Source organism: Epinephelus moara, chromosome 9, assembly GCF_006386435.1.
Source record: "Epinephelus moara isolate mb chromosome 9, YSFRI_EMoa_1.0, whole genome shotgun sequence".
NCBI lineage: Eukaryota > Metazoa > Chordata > Actinopteri > Perciformes > Serranidae > Epinephelus > Epinephelus moara.
The window spans coordinates 23,690,321-23,707,402 of NC_065514.1; the positions used below are offsets into that span (position 1 = coordinate 23,690,321).

Sequence of the window (17,082 nt, forward strand, 5' to 3'; positions counted from 1 at the left end):
CAGCCTGCAAAAGTGGTTTATGGAAACAAGCAATTCGTATTATAGTAATAACTCATTGTAGACTGGACATTTCTATTCACTGATACATGTTCAATAGTTTCTGGCATGTTGGAGAGCAGGGAGAGGAGCAAAGGGAGCAAACATAAAAGAAGACAAAGCTATGTTACATCACTTCTGAGGTGTTTGGGCCACAGCTCCAGAGGTGTCTGAATTCTGAAGGAATGGGATTTGCTTCAAGCACAGCACTGCCTATAAGTTAGAGGATTATTCTGGTCCAAGCTGTGGATGCTCAGTGAGGTGTGGGCAAGTGTATGGTTGCATGTGAGAGAGTGAATGTCTGAATGTGGGTGAGAGACGGGGAGAAAGCTGAGCCTGTACACAGTGTCGGTGTCTGTAAACAACCTTGTGTGCAGCACATCGCCTCGGGGTGTGAAAGTCTGAGGGAGAGGCGGCTTACTCGGAGCAGCTTCAGTTATGCTCTCATGTAGCTTCCTGAATTCAACATGCCCTCAAGGCTTTATAGGCTTCATGTCAGGATCAGTCACAGATTTGTTAACGTGATTCTAAGAAAGGTTTTTAAATATAGATATACAGTAATGTGAACTGGAAATGATGTAGAAATGTTCGGTCCAAAACAGATCATGTCCAAGGTACTGTTTACATGTGGTGGCCAGAATGCATTTTATAAAGGCAGCAGCATGGTGTTATGCTGCACTGCTTCATTACTTCACCACTGATTGCATATAACTATTTGTAATGTGCATGTTAATTTGCTGCACAATGATGCTCATTGTCTTCTTCTGTTCATAGACTACACAATCTGTGTATTTAGAGAAGAAAAATATAGCACCATCTGGTGGTGGTCAGTGGTAATCCACTCATCAGAGTAATTAAATGTAATGGGATGTTTCCCTGCAGCCACTCATTATACAGCGTAACCGGCATATCTGACACTATAATGAAAGCTATGCTGGGATAGTTTATCTTCTTAATTTCATTATATGGTCAGGTCAACTCTACACAATTGACAGTTTGTTGAGTACTTATGCAGTGCTCTGGGACATGCAATTAAACACTTGACCTTTACTGTCTATAACCATATTAGGGTCATAGATAAACTCAGAAAATGTTAAGACTCACATTTCCTCTTATTTGGATATTCTTACTTTTTAAAAAAGACTTAATTTTCATAGTGTTTCTCATTTGCACTGTATTTTCTGTCTTCATGTCTGTAAAGCACATTTAAAATGTGAAACTAAACTACATAATTGCACAGGAAGTTGAAAGGTACAAGATGTTTATTTGAGGCAGTCAACTGATGAAATAATCAACGCAATGACTGTGGAATTTTCCTAATTAATAAAATGAATATAGCTTATTGATAACAAAATCAAATTGATATGATTTTTTGAGTTGGAAATGAACCCCCAATCAATATAAATCCAGATTACAGAAAAACAAAATTTTATATCTTTAGTTATTTTGAACAACTTAAGGTTCCTTTGATGCTGCGTAAAGAGACACCATCAAAAATTCCTTTCCTTCTTCTTCTTTATTTGAAGCTAGTTTGAAGGTTATGAAACAATAACATGCTTTTGCTGCCATTCACCTTCCAACGATCCATCTATTCACACCACCTCAGCTCATCTCTCTCAGTTTGATTTGCTTTTTCAAGTCGCTTTCTCTCTCTCTGTACTTTACTGTAGTGGCCTTTTTATGTTGCAACATGATGAGTTAAAGGTCCAGTATGCTGGATTTGGGCTTACATATTGGCAGGAATGGAATATAATATTCACAACTATGTTTTTATTAGTGTATAATCACCTGAAACTAACAGCTGTTGTGTTTTCATTTCCTTAGAATGAGCTGTTTATATCTACATACGGAGCGGGTCCTCCTCCACAGAGCCCGCCATGTTGTTAATATGGTAGCCGTGAATGGACAAACCAAATGCTGGCTGTAGAAAGAGCCATTTGCATTTTACGTTTTTGCGCTGGCCTCTGTAGTTCTCTTACACACTTGGCACACAGGAGATGTTTCAGCTGGTTGAAACTGGAACTTCACCACTAGATGGCACTAAATCCCACACATAGGACTTTAAAAATGGAAGGCTGTAACATACATACTGTATGTTGTCACCCTTTACAGTGACAAGAAGTCATTCAAATGATGCTGACGCTATCTAAAAAGTATGCAGAACATCCAGAGACAATGCTTGATGCATGATCATATAACGCTATAACTGTGTCCTAGTTCCATACAACATATTGACTGATAATGTCTTTTAAGATGTAATGGGTTGACATAGAAATGACAAAATTAAGGGTACTGAAAGATGTCAGAATTTGTAGGCTACAACCCAATCGCCAGAATAAATGTTTTTTTATGTCTCTGCACACCACAGATATATATTTTTATATTCTATTGTCCAAATACTGTTTGATTACTTGCTACTGTGACAAAAGAATTTCCCAGTATAGGATCAATAAAGTAGTATCTATCTATCTATCTATCTATCTATCTATCTATCTATCTATCTATCTATGTTACATTTGTGCGTTTCATATGTAGCACATATGTTGATTCTAATATTTCATTTTTCAATTTTATGATGTGACAATGGAGTGGTAAGATTTAAGCCCAAAAAACCCTACGTTAGGGTTAGCAAAAAATCATGTTTTGGCTAAAAATACCCTGTTTTGTGGCTATAAACACAGCAGGAAATGTTCCAAACGGTCATTACAAATTACCTAGTTTTGTCACTACAAACACAGCGAGACAATGTCACTGGCCTTGAACAGTGGTCTGCTGCTTGGCAGCCTGCTCAGCAGCCGTCTGGTCTAGGTGTCACGTCATCCACCACCTCCTCCTCTTCCTGATGAGAAACTGATGAGCTCATGCACATGTAATCTGAATTACGTCAGTTTGGAAATGTTGGTATGATTCATATGAAACATAAAAATGTAACATACCTGTGGTTTAAAGAAAAGTACAATGCTGATTTTTTACTCCAGCGAATGAGCTGATTCATAATACATTTGCTTGAATTTTGAGTGTGCTCTTAACCACACAGTACAATAGGAAATGAAAGAGCTGCTCACATCTGAAAAAGAAAGGATGAGAAGACAGCTTCAGAAACAATAAGGTATTACATCTTTTGGCAAACATTTCACTGAATTTTCCAATTCTAAGTTGCTACTGGTCTAGTGATCTCAGTCAACATTTTTCATTAGGAGGTAGTGTGAGAAACTAACCAACACTGTCAACAATTACACTCCTGTGTTACTGACTCTGTTGCCTATAGAGGCAGCAACACACTATGATGTATATGGGTAAAGAAGGAAGCAAATTCTTGGCAACAACAACACAGTAACACAGCCAACATATTTCCCTTTTTTGTCTTCAGGAAAAATATCTTTTACATTAAATTTGCAGAGACAGAAGGTTTATAGAAGAAATATCCTTAGAGCGCACAGCTCCATACAATACTGGCATCTGTTTCTTTATTCACATATAAAAACACAGACTGTGTGACGGCATCAAGAGAAAAGGAAAATCCTTTTCTCTTAGCGTCTCACACCTTAATTTTTATAGAACAGAGCTGCGAAGGCTGGTTCTGCCCTGAGGTCATTGTAGCATGCTTTATGCACAGATAACAAACACATTTCAGCAGGCACAATTTTGCAGAAAAGAACAGATTTGTCCCAAGACGCAAACAACCTGAACTGGCAAGCAAGCAAGCACACACGCATAGCAGCACATACACACATAGACTCACACGTCACATAATGTATCCTGTGCAAGGCCAAATGGTTCCATGGTCATATTTGGAGATGACGGCAGCCCATAAACATGTATTGTGTGCCTTGGCTCCAGCGCTGAAAGCAAGATTGAATTTGTGTATAAGAAGGAAGACTTGAGACCTGAGGAAAAGCCAGAGATGGAAGAAAACACCATTATTTTCATCATTTTGCCCAACAATAAAGGTTATATATGACTCATAACACCATTGTCGTATGATGTTTTGGATTCTTTAAGCCCATTGTGTTTCAGGTCAGTCATAAGGTTAGCTCTGTTGAATCAGATAAATGTAATAAGACATAAAGATGTTATTTTTAGCATTGTTATGATTTGAATGACACACAATTTCACATGAAAACGCAGATGCTACGTTCAATTTTTAACAACTAATCTGCGAAAAAAATCTGAAATTGTGACATTAAAAATAGATTTTAAAAATGTTGCTCAGTGGTGGAATGTCACTATATATATTTACTCCGTCACATACTGAAGTGTTGTTTGAAGGATTTTCATTTTATATTACTTTATACATCTATTCCACTGCACCTCAGGGTGAAATCTATGCTTTTTACATGACAGCAGCAGTTAGTTACTATGCAGATGATGCTGTTGTATAAAATTAGACCCATGTCAACCAGCACCAAAGTAAAATGCTGCTTACACATAAACACGTGACTAATAGTAATGCAGTAACATGTACATAATAACACAACACTGACAGGTACACAATCACTTCTCCATTTATAGAATTTCTTGCTTTACTTATGTATGTCCTTCAGTGGCGTTTTGAATGCAGAACTTTTATTCGTCAGTGAGTATTTTTTTAGATTGTGGTTTTGGTACTTTTACTTATATAAAGAATCTAAATACTTCTTTCACCACTGATGAGACAAGTTGATGCTATGTGCCAAATGCTACAAATTACGACTTCCACTTTAGGTGAGGTCATGATTCCTATGCAGGTTTAGAGGTCTGGGGCCAGTTGCACAAAGCAGCTTAGGTTAAGATTGTCTTGAAGTCCGAATTAAGGTTTCCTTGAGATAAAATTAGTTGTGCAAAATATCCCTAGGTTTTCTTCTTAAGGTTTCCTTAAAATGTTGACCTAACGATAAACTTTTTCTCACTATGTTGGACCTTAGTAACCAAAGTTAGAACAAAAACATAAAGTACCTCTGACTCGTTCTTAACTGCAGCATGACTGAGCTTATGGAGATAAATAAGGAATAAAAAGGCATTCCAAGAAGGGTGTTTGGCAACCAGGAGAACCATGATTTTATGCTTAAAATTTGACCGTAAGTCAATTTATGGCTGTGACCGTCTGGAGTTAGGCTCTTCCAGCACCTTTACAATTAATGATTGCTCTGCGGTTTTCTGCAACGGAATCTTTCCTGTCAGTTATTAGTGAGGTATTTCTTGTAAGCATTAGTGTCATATTTACGAAACAAACTGTAGGTGTTTTGTGTCACCAGCCCCTGGTGTGTAGGATATAGTGGCATCTAGTGGCGAGGTTGCAGAACTGAAACTTGCAAACGTGCAAAGCTGTAGTGAGTAGCTGAGTGTTTGTCCATTTTGGGCTACTGTAGAACAACATGGTGGACTACATGGAAGAGGACCCACTTTGAAAGTAGGTAAAAATAGCTCATTCTAAGGTAATATATTATGTACCATTTCTGCCATTAGATGCTCCTATCCTACACACTGGAGCTTTAAGGACATGCTTTGTTTTCAAGGTCTTAAAATCTCATCTTTTGAGTCAGAAACACTTGCAGTCCAGGTTCTGATCTTGTCTCCTGTAGTGTGGGCTACACACTGTGGCACAAAATCTGGATTTTATGTGTTGAAACTCTAAGATCCCCTGTTACTAGTCATTATGCCACACCAGACATGTACTTGAAAGAAACTTTTTCTCTCTGTTGCTAATTTTTGGACATGTCTCTTCGCAAAGCCTGTGCTAATGTGAACGTGTCATCAAATCACTGACAGAAAAGTCAACAGAAGCAGCTCACACTTACTGTAGAAGATGCGACAATTTGTCAAGTGAAAATGTCACAGCAAATGCAGCAGACAAGACCAGACAAATAACTGGGCATTTTCACCACCTACATACAGCATGTTCAACAATATTTCAATTAAACACCAAGGCTGATGATGCTTCAATTAAAATTATTCTTCATTGTTCCTTTTGAAACTGTTATTAATGTGGTTTAGAGTGTGTAGCACTTCTGGCTCTTTATTCTGTGCGAGTGCTCTGCCAAGTGTACTGTATTATTACGCTATGATATTACTGGGAGATCCTGGGAGTTTGTGTTTTCCAACACTACATTCTACATTGCACTACATGCTCTGTGCAATGTAAGAAAGACACCAGAAAACACAAAGGATGGTTGTCATATTCACTTTATTAAGATAATTTTGGACAAAAACATACTGTATATTTCTTCAGAGACAACATAGTAGTGACATCAGTTGAGTACTGTCTCAAGAAATGGACCCATTTTAAATGGTACAAAAGTAACACTGCATTTTATACTCGCTAAAATCAAAGCAGACATTCTGATGTGTTGTTACGGCTTCAGATTCTCTTGGTGAGAATTCAGAATTCGGACATTGTTAAGAGACTGGAGGAAGGATCCGCTCACATAAATGAAGGCACGGATTCTATTGTACACCTACACACAGAAGCACGCACACACATACAATACATTTACTGCCTTACACAGACACACAGACATTTCGTTAACTGTGTAGAGTGTCTGAGGAGGAGGAGGCTGTTGTCAGAGGTAACGAAGGGATCTGCAGGGTTAACAAGGGAATTAAGTGGCAGCCTGTCTGATTTTACTGTCAGTGCTCAGACAGAACCTGTCCATCACCGGGGCTGCTTTAGCAAAGGTACAGAATACCTGACATTTAAAAAAAAAAGAAATCCTAAAATTAAATGAAAAAGTTCTCACTAACCACCGCATTTTCGCTGTTTTAAGTTTGGAATGTTCCCTGCAAACGACAAGTTCGTGAGTGCTGAATATTTCGCTCGGATGCTTCTCCGCGGTGAGACATTCCGTCTTTCAGAATGTACTTCCCCATCACACCCACTGAAGATAGTACAATGAGCGCAATACAATGTCAGGATGTCAGGATCAGCAGAGATATGCCATGTTTTTGGACAGAAGGGGAATCTTAGGGTTAGCGCAAAAGTCAGAGGTAAAAACCAACGAGCCAAATGTACTGTCTTTAACATGTGAGGTGACACGCACTGTCTGTGAATACAATGTAATCGGAACACAAATCTATAAGAGAATAAAAAAAACAAAGATTACAATACAAAACAAATCTTATGCATTTGATAAGTGCCTTGATTAGGAATTGTCCCAGTTCTCCAAATACGTAGAGGATCAAAATATGTTAAGAAAATGGTTCAAAGTAAGAATATCATACAACACTTACAAAAAAAAATAACATGGTAGAAAAAAAATACATATGGACATTTCATACAAGTTTATCTCATCATATTGCACAAATACTCAAGTGGCAATTTGTACTGGCCCTCTTTGTTCTCTGTCTCGACACAAATACACAAAGAAAATGAGGCATGCACAGAGAAACGTACATGCACATACACGCTGAGTTAGAGAGGGGGGGTAATAAGCTACACAGCTCACATACAATTCGGAGACATTTTACAAATGCAGTTGGTTTGGAAAATATTTTTGAGATTAGGTTTGATGGTAAATAGATTATTTTTGAACCAAATCAGAAGGTGAGTGAATATATATGCATGTTAAATCATAATCAGTGTGTCAAATGTATATAAAGAAACATTTTAACGTCACAGTTTTGGTGCTTGTGTTAAAGCAAGTAAATACAGATTGCTCACTTTACACCACAGGACTTGACGTGCGATGGGAATATTTTTAAAGAGGTAAAGAGTGGCGATAAAAAATATAAAATACATTTACATTTGTACATTGAAACAAATATTGGGTTCACGGATCAACCGTCACTCTGCAGCTGTAGCCCTCATTATGCATCTGTGGAGCTTCTGTCTAGCATTAGCACTGCAGTGGCTGATGCAGCCTATCAAATGTAAAGAGCAGACGTTGACTAATTTGAACAAGAAACTTTGGTAACACTTTACTTGAAGGTATCTACATAAGGGTGACATGACACTGTCATAACTATACACTATACTTGTTATGAACATTATGTACATGTCTTAACGTTTATGACTGCTGTCATTCTGTTTTTATAATGACAAGTTGACATTAAATTTGTTTGGGATGTCTTGATTATGACAACTTGACATTAACCAGGATGACATTACCACAAGATGTCTTTGTCATAACAATAATAATCATTATGTCAACTTGTCATAAACACAAGAAGAGGTGCATTTCTTGTTAATGTCAAGTTGTTATGACAAAGACATCTGGTAATGTCATCCTGGCTAATGTCAAGTTGTCATTATAAGGACATCCCAAACAAACTTAATGTCAACTTGTCATTACAAAAACCGAATGACACTTAATGACAGCAGTCATAAACGTTTATGAAATGTACATAATGTTCATGACAGGTTCATGACCATGTCATGTCATAGTTATGACAATGTCATGTCACTCTTATGTAGATACATTCAAGTAAAGTGTTACTGAAACTTTTTACTGTCAAGTGACAGTTTCCATTTTATTGCCATGTGACAGCTGGAAATAAAGCTAGAGCTGGATTTTGAAAGCAGTCTTCATGGGATTAAAGCACAACTGAATGTTCTGTTGTTACTATTGATTATACTATATAAACCAAATAGGCTGTATTCAGAGCTGGTGACTTATGCGCAAAGTTTAAGGGAAAGGCTGGGGAGCTTGCTGGTGTTAACTCAGTTTTGGAAATACAGATATATCTCAATACTACATATGCACAGTCAACATGACTGAGGTTGCCAGTTTTCCACTGGAAATGGGGTTTTGTAGCCCAAACATTTGTTTTAAATCTTACAGATTTAATTTCTTTTTGCAAAAGAAAAAACTAATTAAATGTGAATTTCATTATGGAATATTTAAGCCTATTGTTTGTACCTAAAGTGGGACTGGCAAAATATCAGTTTTTCACTTCACAATTATTAAGACTATAGGAGTTCATGATACGGGTATTATCGCGATTATATATGGAAATTTAAATATTAATATTGCTATCCGTCAAATTCAACTTTAACTTTGTTTACGGCGCATTTTGTCTCTTTTATTTTGGCAAATGAATTACACTCAAAATTCAAGTGCAGTGAGATGAGGAGAGAGTCTGTAACCATAACTGCACCAAAGCATACAAAAAGAGCAATTAAAATTAATGGCTAGTGAAAAGGCAACCAGATGGCGTTGTGGGAGGGAGACAAAGCGAGAATGGAAAGAAACAGGAATGATTTAACAGGCGCTGGATTATTTCCCCGATTTTATCACATTTGTATTACTAACATGATATCAATATTTAATTTTTAAACATCACACTTATCATCAATCAGGATCAGAATGGTCCAGATTTTAAAATCCCATGAGCCCATGTTCTGCTAACAAGGATCACCCAATCAGTCCATCTTACTTTTGTGCCAGTCTCTGGATTGGATCATCGTGACCCACATACAAACTTTTTAAGATTACCAAACACAGATAACCAGTGCTGAATGGGACTATATATCACAATGTAGGCTACTAACTATGTAGAGAACAGGAAGAACAGGCAGTGTGGGGTCACTTTAACTGTTAAGTGTAATAGAAGAGACAGAAAGCAGCATGGGGAATGCGGTTGTTAGAAACTAGGTCTGACTGTGTCATTGTAATTAAAATAATGTGATAAACAAAAGTTAAATTAAATGCTCTGGGTTTGATATTGACAGCTATTTGGGGGGATTGTTCTATGGGGACTTTTTTTTACTTTACTGTGCTTGATAAGTTTAAAAGTTTTATTACATTTTGTTCCTCAAAGCCACACCGAATCCACTCTCCTGCTGGGATCAGAATAATTCAGACTTTTTTGGATCCCAATCCTACCAAAAAGTTCTGAACAACACATACTGGAGGTTTGATTCTAATCAAAACCAAAACTGTGACAGGGTTATGTGATCTAACACAATTTCAGAGTTGTTTTCTTTTTTTTCTTTTGAATAACCCATTAAAGCTTTGATCCAATCTGATCCGATCACATTACTTCTGAACAACTGGGCTCTGGAGTTTGGTCACATCGATCCATATCATCCATTAGAGGTCTAAAAATGATTTCCCTTTTGTCTCGCATCAAAAGATAGAGCAGTAGCTGGCTACATTTTGAATGACAAGACACTGAATATGAGCAAACAGGTTGGACACTTTATACTTGCTTAATGTCTTCATCTTTAAATACACCAAAGGTGATGGTTTATTCACTGTGAACATTTGCATGTAGGTGCACAGGGTGATAATTAAGAGTCTTGTTGTATGTATGTGTTTGTGCATATAACCACAGACATGCCATTACTAGTGAAAAATTGTGATTACAACAAATTATCAGGCAGTGGTAACAGACTGAGAATGGACATTGTGCAAAGGAAAAGTACTGGAATTTCACCTTCAGACAGACTATTTTGGGGAAACTCCACCCTGTGGGTGTAGCTGTATGAGTGGCGCTCAAGTCCATACCTAAGTCTGGGGTCTGATGACTGATGTGCAGAGTTTTAGTACTGACTCCTCATTATGGGCACATTACTCAGCTCTGAATACAGCCATGTATCTCTGCATGCTGTGCTGTACATTACAGGAGTGATTACTTCTCAGCTCACATAAATAAAAGTACTTTTTTCCCTTGATGGTTCATGATTTATTGGAAACCTTTGGGCCATAAATCTGATTTTGGGATTGGTTTTGTTGAGTAATTAGGAAATCAAGTATATTTGTAACTTTCAATAAACACTGGAAGAAAAAAACCTTGATATGAAGGCCCTGATACAGCTATTGGATAGCATAAAAATGGCACCATGGCTATGTTTATGAGCTACAAATGACCCAGAGGGTCAACTCCAAGATTCACCTAAAGTGACACAGAATAAAAACATAAATTGAAAAAGGCAGAAAATAAGATCAATTCACCAGAGAAGTCTAGTTTTAAGTTCACACTTGGCTCCAGACTTCTAAAAAATAGGAGGTAGCTGTTAACTATTGACCTCGAACTCCAATTAAGACAAATACCCCTTGAAGTGAGCATTTCATTGACTGGTTTGAGATCCTAACATGTTGAGCTTTTCCGTCCCCGAGACGTTGTTGATAACTTTTGGGACCGACCTAGTCGAAAGCCCTTCGTATTTTTGTAGCTTAGATGTGAATGCAAAACAGCTTTTCATCTGTTTTTCAAAGTCGGTCTTTTGACTGGTCTGTCTCCTGTCTAACTATTATTGTGCTGCCATCACACAAGCACAATTCATTGAATGGAATGCAGTGAATTTCCTGTTAGCTCTTGGGGGATATGGTTTGTTTTTCCTGTTGCTGGGAGCCAATTTATTTTTTTTTCTCTTGCCCTCTTTAACTTCCTGTCTAGGAGCTTGACATTACAGAGAGGCTGCAGAGGTGAGCATCAGAGGCCATTGATTACACTTCTGTTATCCGTCACCCAGCTCCTTCCCTGATCCACCATTACAAACTCCCAGATCACATCCATTTCAGGCTTGGTGAGTCTCAGACGTGGGTTGTGCTTTTTAATGAGAATTTGATGGGGCAGGGAGGGGAGAAATGCTTTTTAAGCATTATTAAAGAAAACAAAAGCACAAAACCCGTATAGGTGACTTTGAAGGGAGACGGTAGCTCTGCTGGTGGTGGAGATTACCATAATCTCATGCCATGCTGCTGGTCGGTGTACTTTGGGTGCTTCCAATGCTTGCGTTGGCGCTGCTGTTCTCAGAGGGGGAAGGGTTGTTAGAGACAGGTTGTCGTTTTGCTCCTGAGCAGTGGCACCCTGAGGAAAGACGAGAGAGAGAGGCAAATAAGATCCTGATGAAAAGGAAAGACCAAATAAAAAGAAAAGAAAAATGCCTCACCGGGAAGATTTGCTGCGGTTGAGCCTTTGTCCAATCCAGTTGGGTACCCTGACATAAACAGAATGATACAATAAAAAATCCAGACAAATATCAACTCAGAAACACAACATTGTGAGTCATACGTACCTGTTTTAATTCTGATAAACCACAGTGCTCCGATAAGTAAAACTCCAATCAGGAACCCTCCAAAAGCAATGCCCAGGACACCAGGTAGGCCAAAATCAAAGCACGGTGGGGCTGAAACATATATCAAAAACAACAATGTATGCAAGCTTCAGGTAAACAAGAGTCACAACAACTGTGAGTCAGAACTGATGGTTACCGTTCAGACCAGCACAGTACAAAAATAAATTAGCAGAGATTTGAAATGCTCTTGATCTACAGTAGGTGGTCGAAGCTAACATCCTGATGTTATGTGCTTTTGTCACAGTACGGCAGAGGAAATACCTGCACACTAATGCAACTGGGCTGAACAGCAGCAAAAAAGGTTAAGAAGCTGAGATCAATGCAAAGTGTAATAGTTTTCATTTTATTAGTCATTTTATTAAGGACATCAATGCACAAAAAGAAGGCACTGATAATAGTCAAGGACTCAAATTTTGCTGCTGTCCTTATTCACTTTTTATTATTTTTTATTATTTCATTATTAAATTATTTTTTTTACTTTTTTTAAATTTATTTTATGTTTATTTATTTATTCATTTTATTATTTTTTGCAATTTGAGCATCCTTCTTTTTGTGTAAATAAATTGACTTCCTTTTTCTTTTCTTTTTGCATTGATCTCAGCCTGTGAACCTTTTTTAGGGCTGTCCAGCCCAGCTGCATTGGTGTGCGGGTATCTCCTCTGCTGTCCTTTCATGGTTGTCCATTGTACCGACGCACCTGAGATACACTTTTTTGTTGCCCTAGGTAGGATCAAATTCACAGCAGCTCTAAGACTTTCCTTTTGTCACAGTGACATTATTTTCATGCGATGATACAGCTGCAAGTTGTCGATGCAACATACAGGAGATTTAACTGTGATATAATATATGTAATATAAATAATATAATATAATAGATTCACTTGGGAATAATGAAAGGTTCAAGGATATCAGCAATCTTATCAGATTTGCTGATTTCTCCAGAGAACCGAAGCAAACAAGAAGTACCAGTTGCCGGCACCATATTTTCTTGCAGTGTAACAGAACACCCACTCAGTAATTGTACTGGCGTGTCTAGTGAATACTTTGGTTTTAGGCAACAAAGTCTTGAATTCAAATTGTAGGAGTTTCCTGGCATGCACCAATAATGGTTTGTTAAATTAAAACAAAACAACAAAACCCTGCTTTCAACTACATAACCATGCAATGACAATGAATCTCTGCCAAAAAGGGACACCTCAATGGTTCTAACATGGAAAGATACCTTACCGAAACCAACAGGTACCTCAAAGGTCAATTTAAAGATCGATCGATTTAAAGACTGATGGTATAGATTCTAAAACGACTATCAGTAATGTAAATATCAAGCTATGGTCCTTTAATGCTATGCTTTTCCCACTCCTAGTTACCATGGCAATACCATCAAAATGCAGTAAATATACCAGTCATTACTTTTTCAATGTTAGACCTCCGCCAAACTGGAATGAAAAAGTAAATTTGTGCTGATTGTTTCTGTCTTAATTTAATGATACAAATTTCAATTTACAATCAGCTTTGGCATTGGTGATGTTCTGTGTGCTCACTTGAACCGACGAACGTGCTTCACCGCTGACAAACTTAATAGAAATCATAAAATTCGGGGCCAGCAGCAATAAAAAAAAGTTTTACTTTAAATCAGCTCTGAAAGAGAAAAGGCACAGACAAACACTGAAACTCACTCAAGCCCATGACATACAGCGCTGTGGCACAGACATCCAGTACTAGCCCGGCAAGGCCATCCCACAGTTCTGCTGCGCTCATTGTGGTCTGGCAAGGCCATGAATGGATTACCTTGAGATAGACGTCATTTCGAGAAGGCTGTTCAATAGATCATTGACAGTTTTCCTCTTCACTCAGACATCACCTTAAACTCCACAGTTATTGATTTATTTGCTTTTGATTTTCTCAGATCCTTGAAAAAACCTCAACCAAGATCAGATTTTAAATAATCTTGACAAAGAGAGCAGTTTGCTTTATGATATCTGTATCTGACTTGGCTGAAACTGAGCCAAATTGTTTCAATTTTGTTCCAAACACTGAATTTGGGAATGTCCTGTGGCTCTACAAGGCTACACACACACATCACTTTGTCTGAAACCATGCCAATGAGCCTGCAGAAGTCCCCACCAGAACCTAACATAGCCTGTGTGTGCACGCTATTTGTTGCATATAAAGAGAAACAGTGCACAAACACGTGCTTTTCCCTCTCCCCTTCTTCTGGTACCTGTGGAGATCCTCCTACAAGAATCTAGAACATTTGGAAGAAACTAATCATCACCTTTGCACGAGTTTCTCTCACCTGCCTCTGCTGCCTCCTGCCTCCTGCCTCCTGGTGGAGAGTGCTAGGCTAAGTACTATACTGGGCTTCATACAATACAGCTCCCCTTTCCTGAGGTACATTAAAGAGAGGACATGAAGGACAGGAGACAGTGGGTTTGTTTTGTAGAAACTTGCCACCACTCTGTGCATCATGTGTATTTGAGTTTATGTGTAGAATAATGTGCAGTGCAACTACTTCTGGATGTGCTGATATCAGAACATGCAACATTTCCACTGAAATGCATGGACATTAAGAAAGTACAAAGCCTGATATTGTACAAGCGATTCCATGAGGGTTTTGTTTATTCATTTCTAGTCAAACTATGACTACATTAAATATTATAATGCTGATATTTGATTAAACAACAACAAATATTAACTGAATTAAACATGACCCACAGCACTAAAACAGTGACATCTTGTGGGCACTTGAGCCAACTGCATCCCAGACAGCCAACCCAGTTTGTTGATCTGTCAGTGAGGAACATTCCTTGACCCCAAATGAGGCTGAAACATCACAGCAACTCCAGCAGGCTTTCTCTTGAGACTTTTTTTTTTTCTCTAATCAGTCGCTGTGTTAGTTTGTACAAGTGAGGCTTTGACAGCAAAGCTGAATAAACAAGAGCAGGAAGCAGAAGCTCCAGTGCAGGTGGAGAGGAGGAGGCAGACAGCAGGCCTGTGCTGTGACTCCCTGGAGCCCTCTGTATGAAAACTACCAAACAGGAATGATCGCTGAATGGAGCACTCAGTCCTGCCCAGTGACGGCTCGCGACAGAATGCGGTCTGCTAGGCCCGCTGATATAACCCGTGTATAGCTGACACTGGGTAATTAATGGAACCACACAGACGGACCCACCGCACCAGTGTGTTCCTTTAAACTGTGTGCTATTCCTGTATTTCAGTCTCCAGGAAGACGATTTGATTTGCGTAAGTTAAAGCAAAACAGCAAAGAGGAGGACAAACAGGACACAGGAAAGCATGGATGAGTAGTTTAGTCTAACATACCAACCATTATCTGTCTCCTCTAGACGGAAATTGAGGATAAGAGAAGCTTAAGGAATAAACAAACCCATTATCAGTTTCACAAAAGAAGTCTGACAAACTCCAGGTGATTCCTCATTTAATCAACACCTACTTCCTTGTGTCTTCTTGAGATTGAATCATTTGAATTTTCCTAGAAATTAATCATCTGTCTGTCTTTCCCCGAAGAAAAGACACCTCTCCTCGTCTGACTCCTCTGTGTTGAATGGTCCGACAATAGCACCCGGCCCAGTGGCTGTGTTTGGATAGCAACACAGTCAGACCCCCTTGGAAACACAAAGGACTTCACCTCCCTCCCCTGAGGGCCATTACTTCTGATTGTGGCCACAAGGTCAGCCTGCAGACCTTCCTAAAGGACGAGGCCCAGCCCCGCAACCCCTCACTGGCTTCACTGCATATCCTGAGTTCACTGTTATGACAACTGCCTGCGCAGCACTTGTTGTGCACTGAAAGCAACAATTGGAATGAAAATTATAGCAGCAAGCAGCAATTCAAACGGCAAAGCACCAGCCTAGCAATTAAGTCCTGAGGGCAAAAAAAAAAAAGGTAATTCAAAAGTTTTACTGAGAGCTCAGAGAGTTTCTTGTTAGAGAATTAATTAAGAAACATTCATCTTCACAGTGAGGCTTTGTCAAGAAATGACACCTTTTCAGGACAACTTTTTGTGTGGATCATTTTCAGGACTGGAGCTTTCCGCATTTGTTGCTTTTATATCAATGTGAAAGCAGTATGTTTTGTTTGTTTGCTAATTGTTTTGTTGAAATTAACTGGAAAAAAGGATGAAACACTTACTGGTGTTACAAATGTTTCTTATAGCTGTTGTTAACTCTCTAGTTCCACTGAACTGCCTGTTTATTGTATGTATTATGTAACATTTACATTACAATATTTACATTTACATTTACACAACAAAATGACTGCAGGAATAAAGTTATAAAACAATCTGATGTACAAGAAATGTATATATTTTTCCTTTTTGGAAAGTTTTAGAGAGTAAGTTAGTGTAGGAAAAGAGCAAAGAAAGAAGTCAGGATTTGGTCCAGTGAGGGCTTAAGTAGCATCTGACTCAAAAAAAGTTCATATTTTGGAGTTTAAACTGAACTCACTTGGTGGTTGCAGACACGGCTGGGTAACCTCCAGATTCCTCTTCACTCTTCCTCCATCTCCACATTTCTAGCAGAGCGGTGAGAGAAAAAAATTTATCAGCAAAACTCATAATGTCATAAGTGTGTCAAAAATTGCATTTAGGCTATAAAAGCTCCCACCGCCACAGATCTACACAGACACTCAACACAAAATATTCTACACAACCAAAGGGAGGTTTTAACACAGGCTGTATTTTGTTATGCAACATTTTTTTAAAGCAGCATTAAAAACGTTGATACACTCCTACCTCACTGTAGCAGAGTTTGACGGAGCATTCCAGGTCCCATGTGGTGGACGTCAGCTCTTGGAGCTGATCTAAGGAGAAGCTGAGTCGGGTGCTGTTGGGACAAGAATTTAAAGAGCAGGCCTCTGGCATGATGGGTAGCTCTTTCTCTACAGGGCATGATCCCGTGGAGCGCACAAAGCAGCTGATCACCTTGATGGTCAAGACAATATCCCCTAAAGTGTGCCCTGAAATCTACAGGAAACAGAGGACAGAGCAAATAAACCAACAGAATGGAAAAAAATACAAAAATCTGTCAGATG

General features: G+C 38.6%; 1 protein-coding gene across 1 annotated transcript in view; it reads right to left on the reverse strand.

Annotated features, from left to right (window-relative positions):
- Positions 1–6,180: 6,180 nt before the first annotated feature.
- The window catches only part of eng (endoglin), a 58,370-nt gene continuing 47,468 nt past the window's right edge, over positions 6,181–17,082 (reverse strand). The window contains exons 10-14 of the mRNA XM_050052797.1: positions 16,784–17,014; positions 16,497–16,563; positions 11,975–12,085; positions 11,849–11,896; positions 6,181–11,766 (exon numbers count right to left, since the gene is read on the reverse strand). Coding sequence (XP_049908754.1) covers positions 11,645–11,766; positions 11,849–11,896; positions 11,975–12,085; positions 16,497–16,563; positions 16,784–17,014 — 579 coding nt within the window. The 3' untranslated portion in view covers positions 6,181–11,644. The remainder of the gene's footprint in view (positions 11,767–11,848; positions 11,897–11,974; positions 12,086–16,496; positions 16,564–16,783; positions 17,015–17,082) is intronic.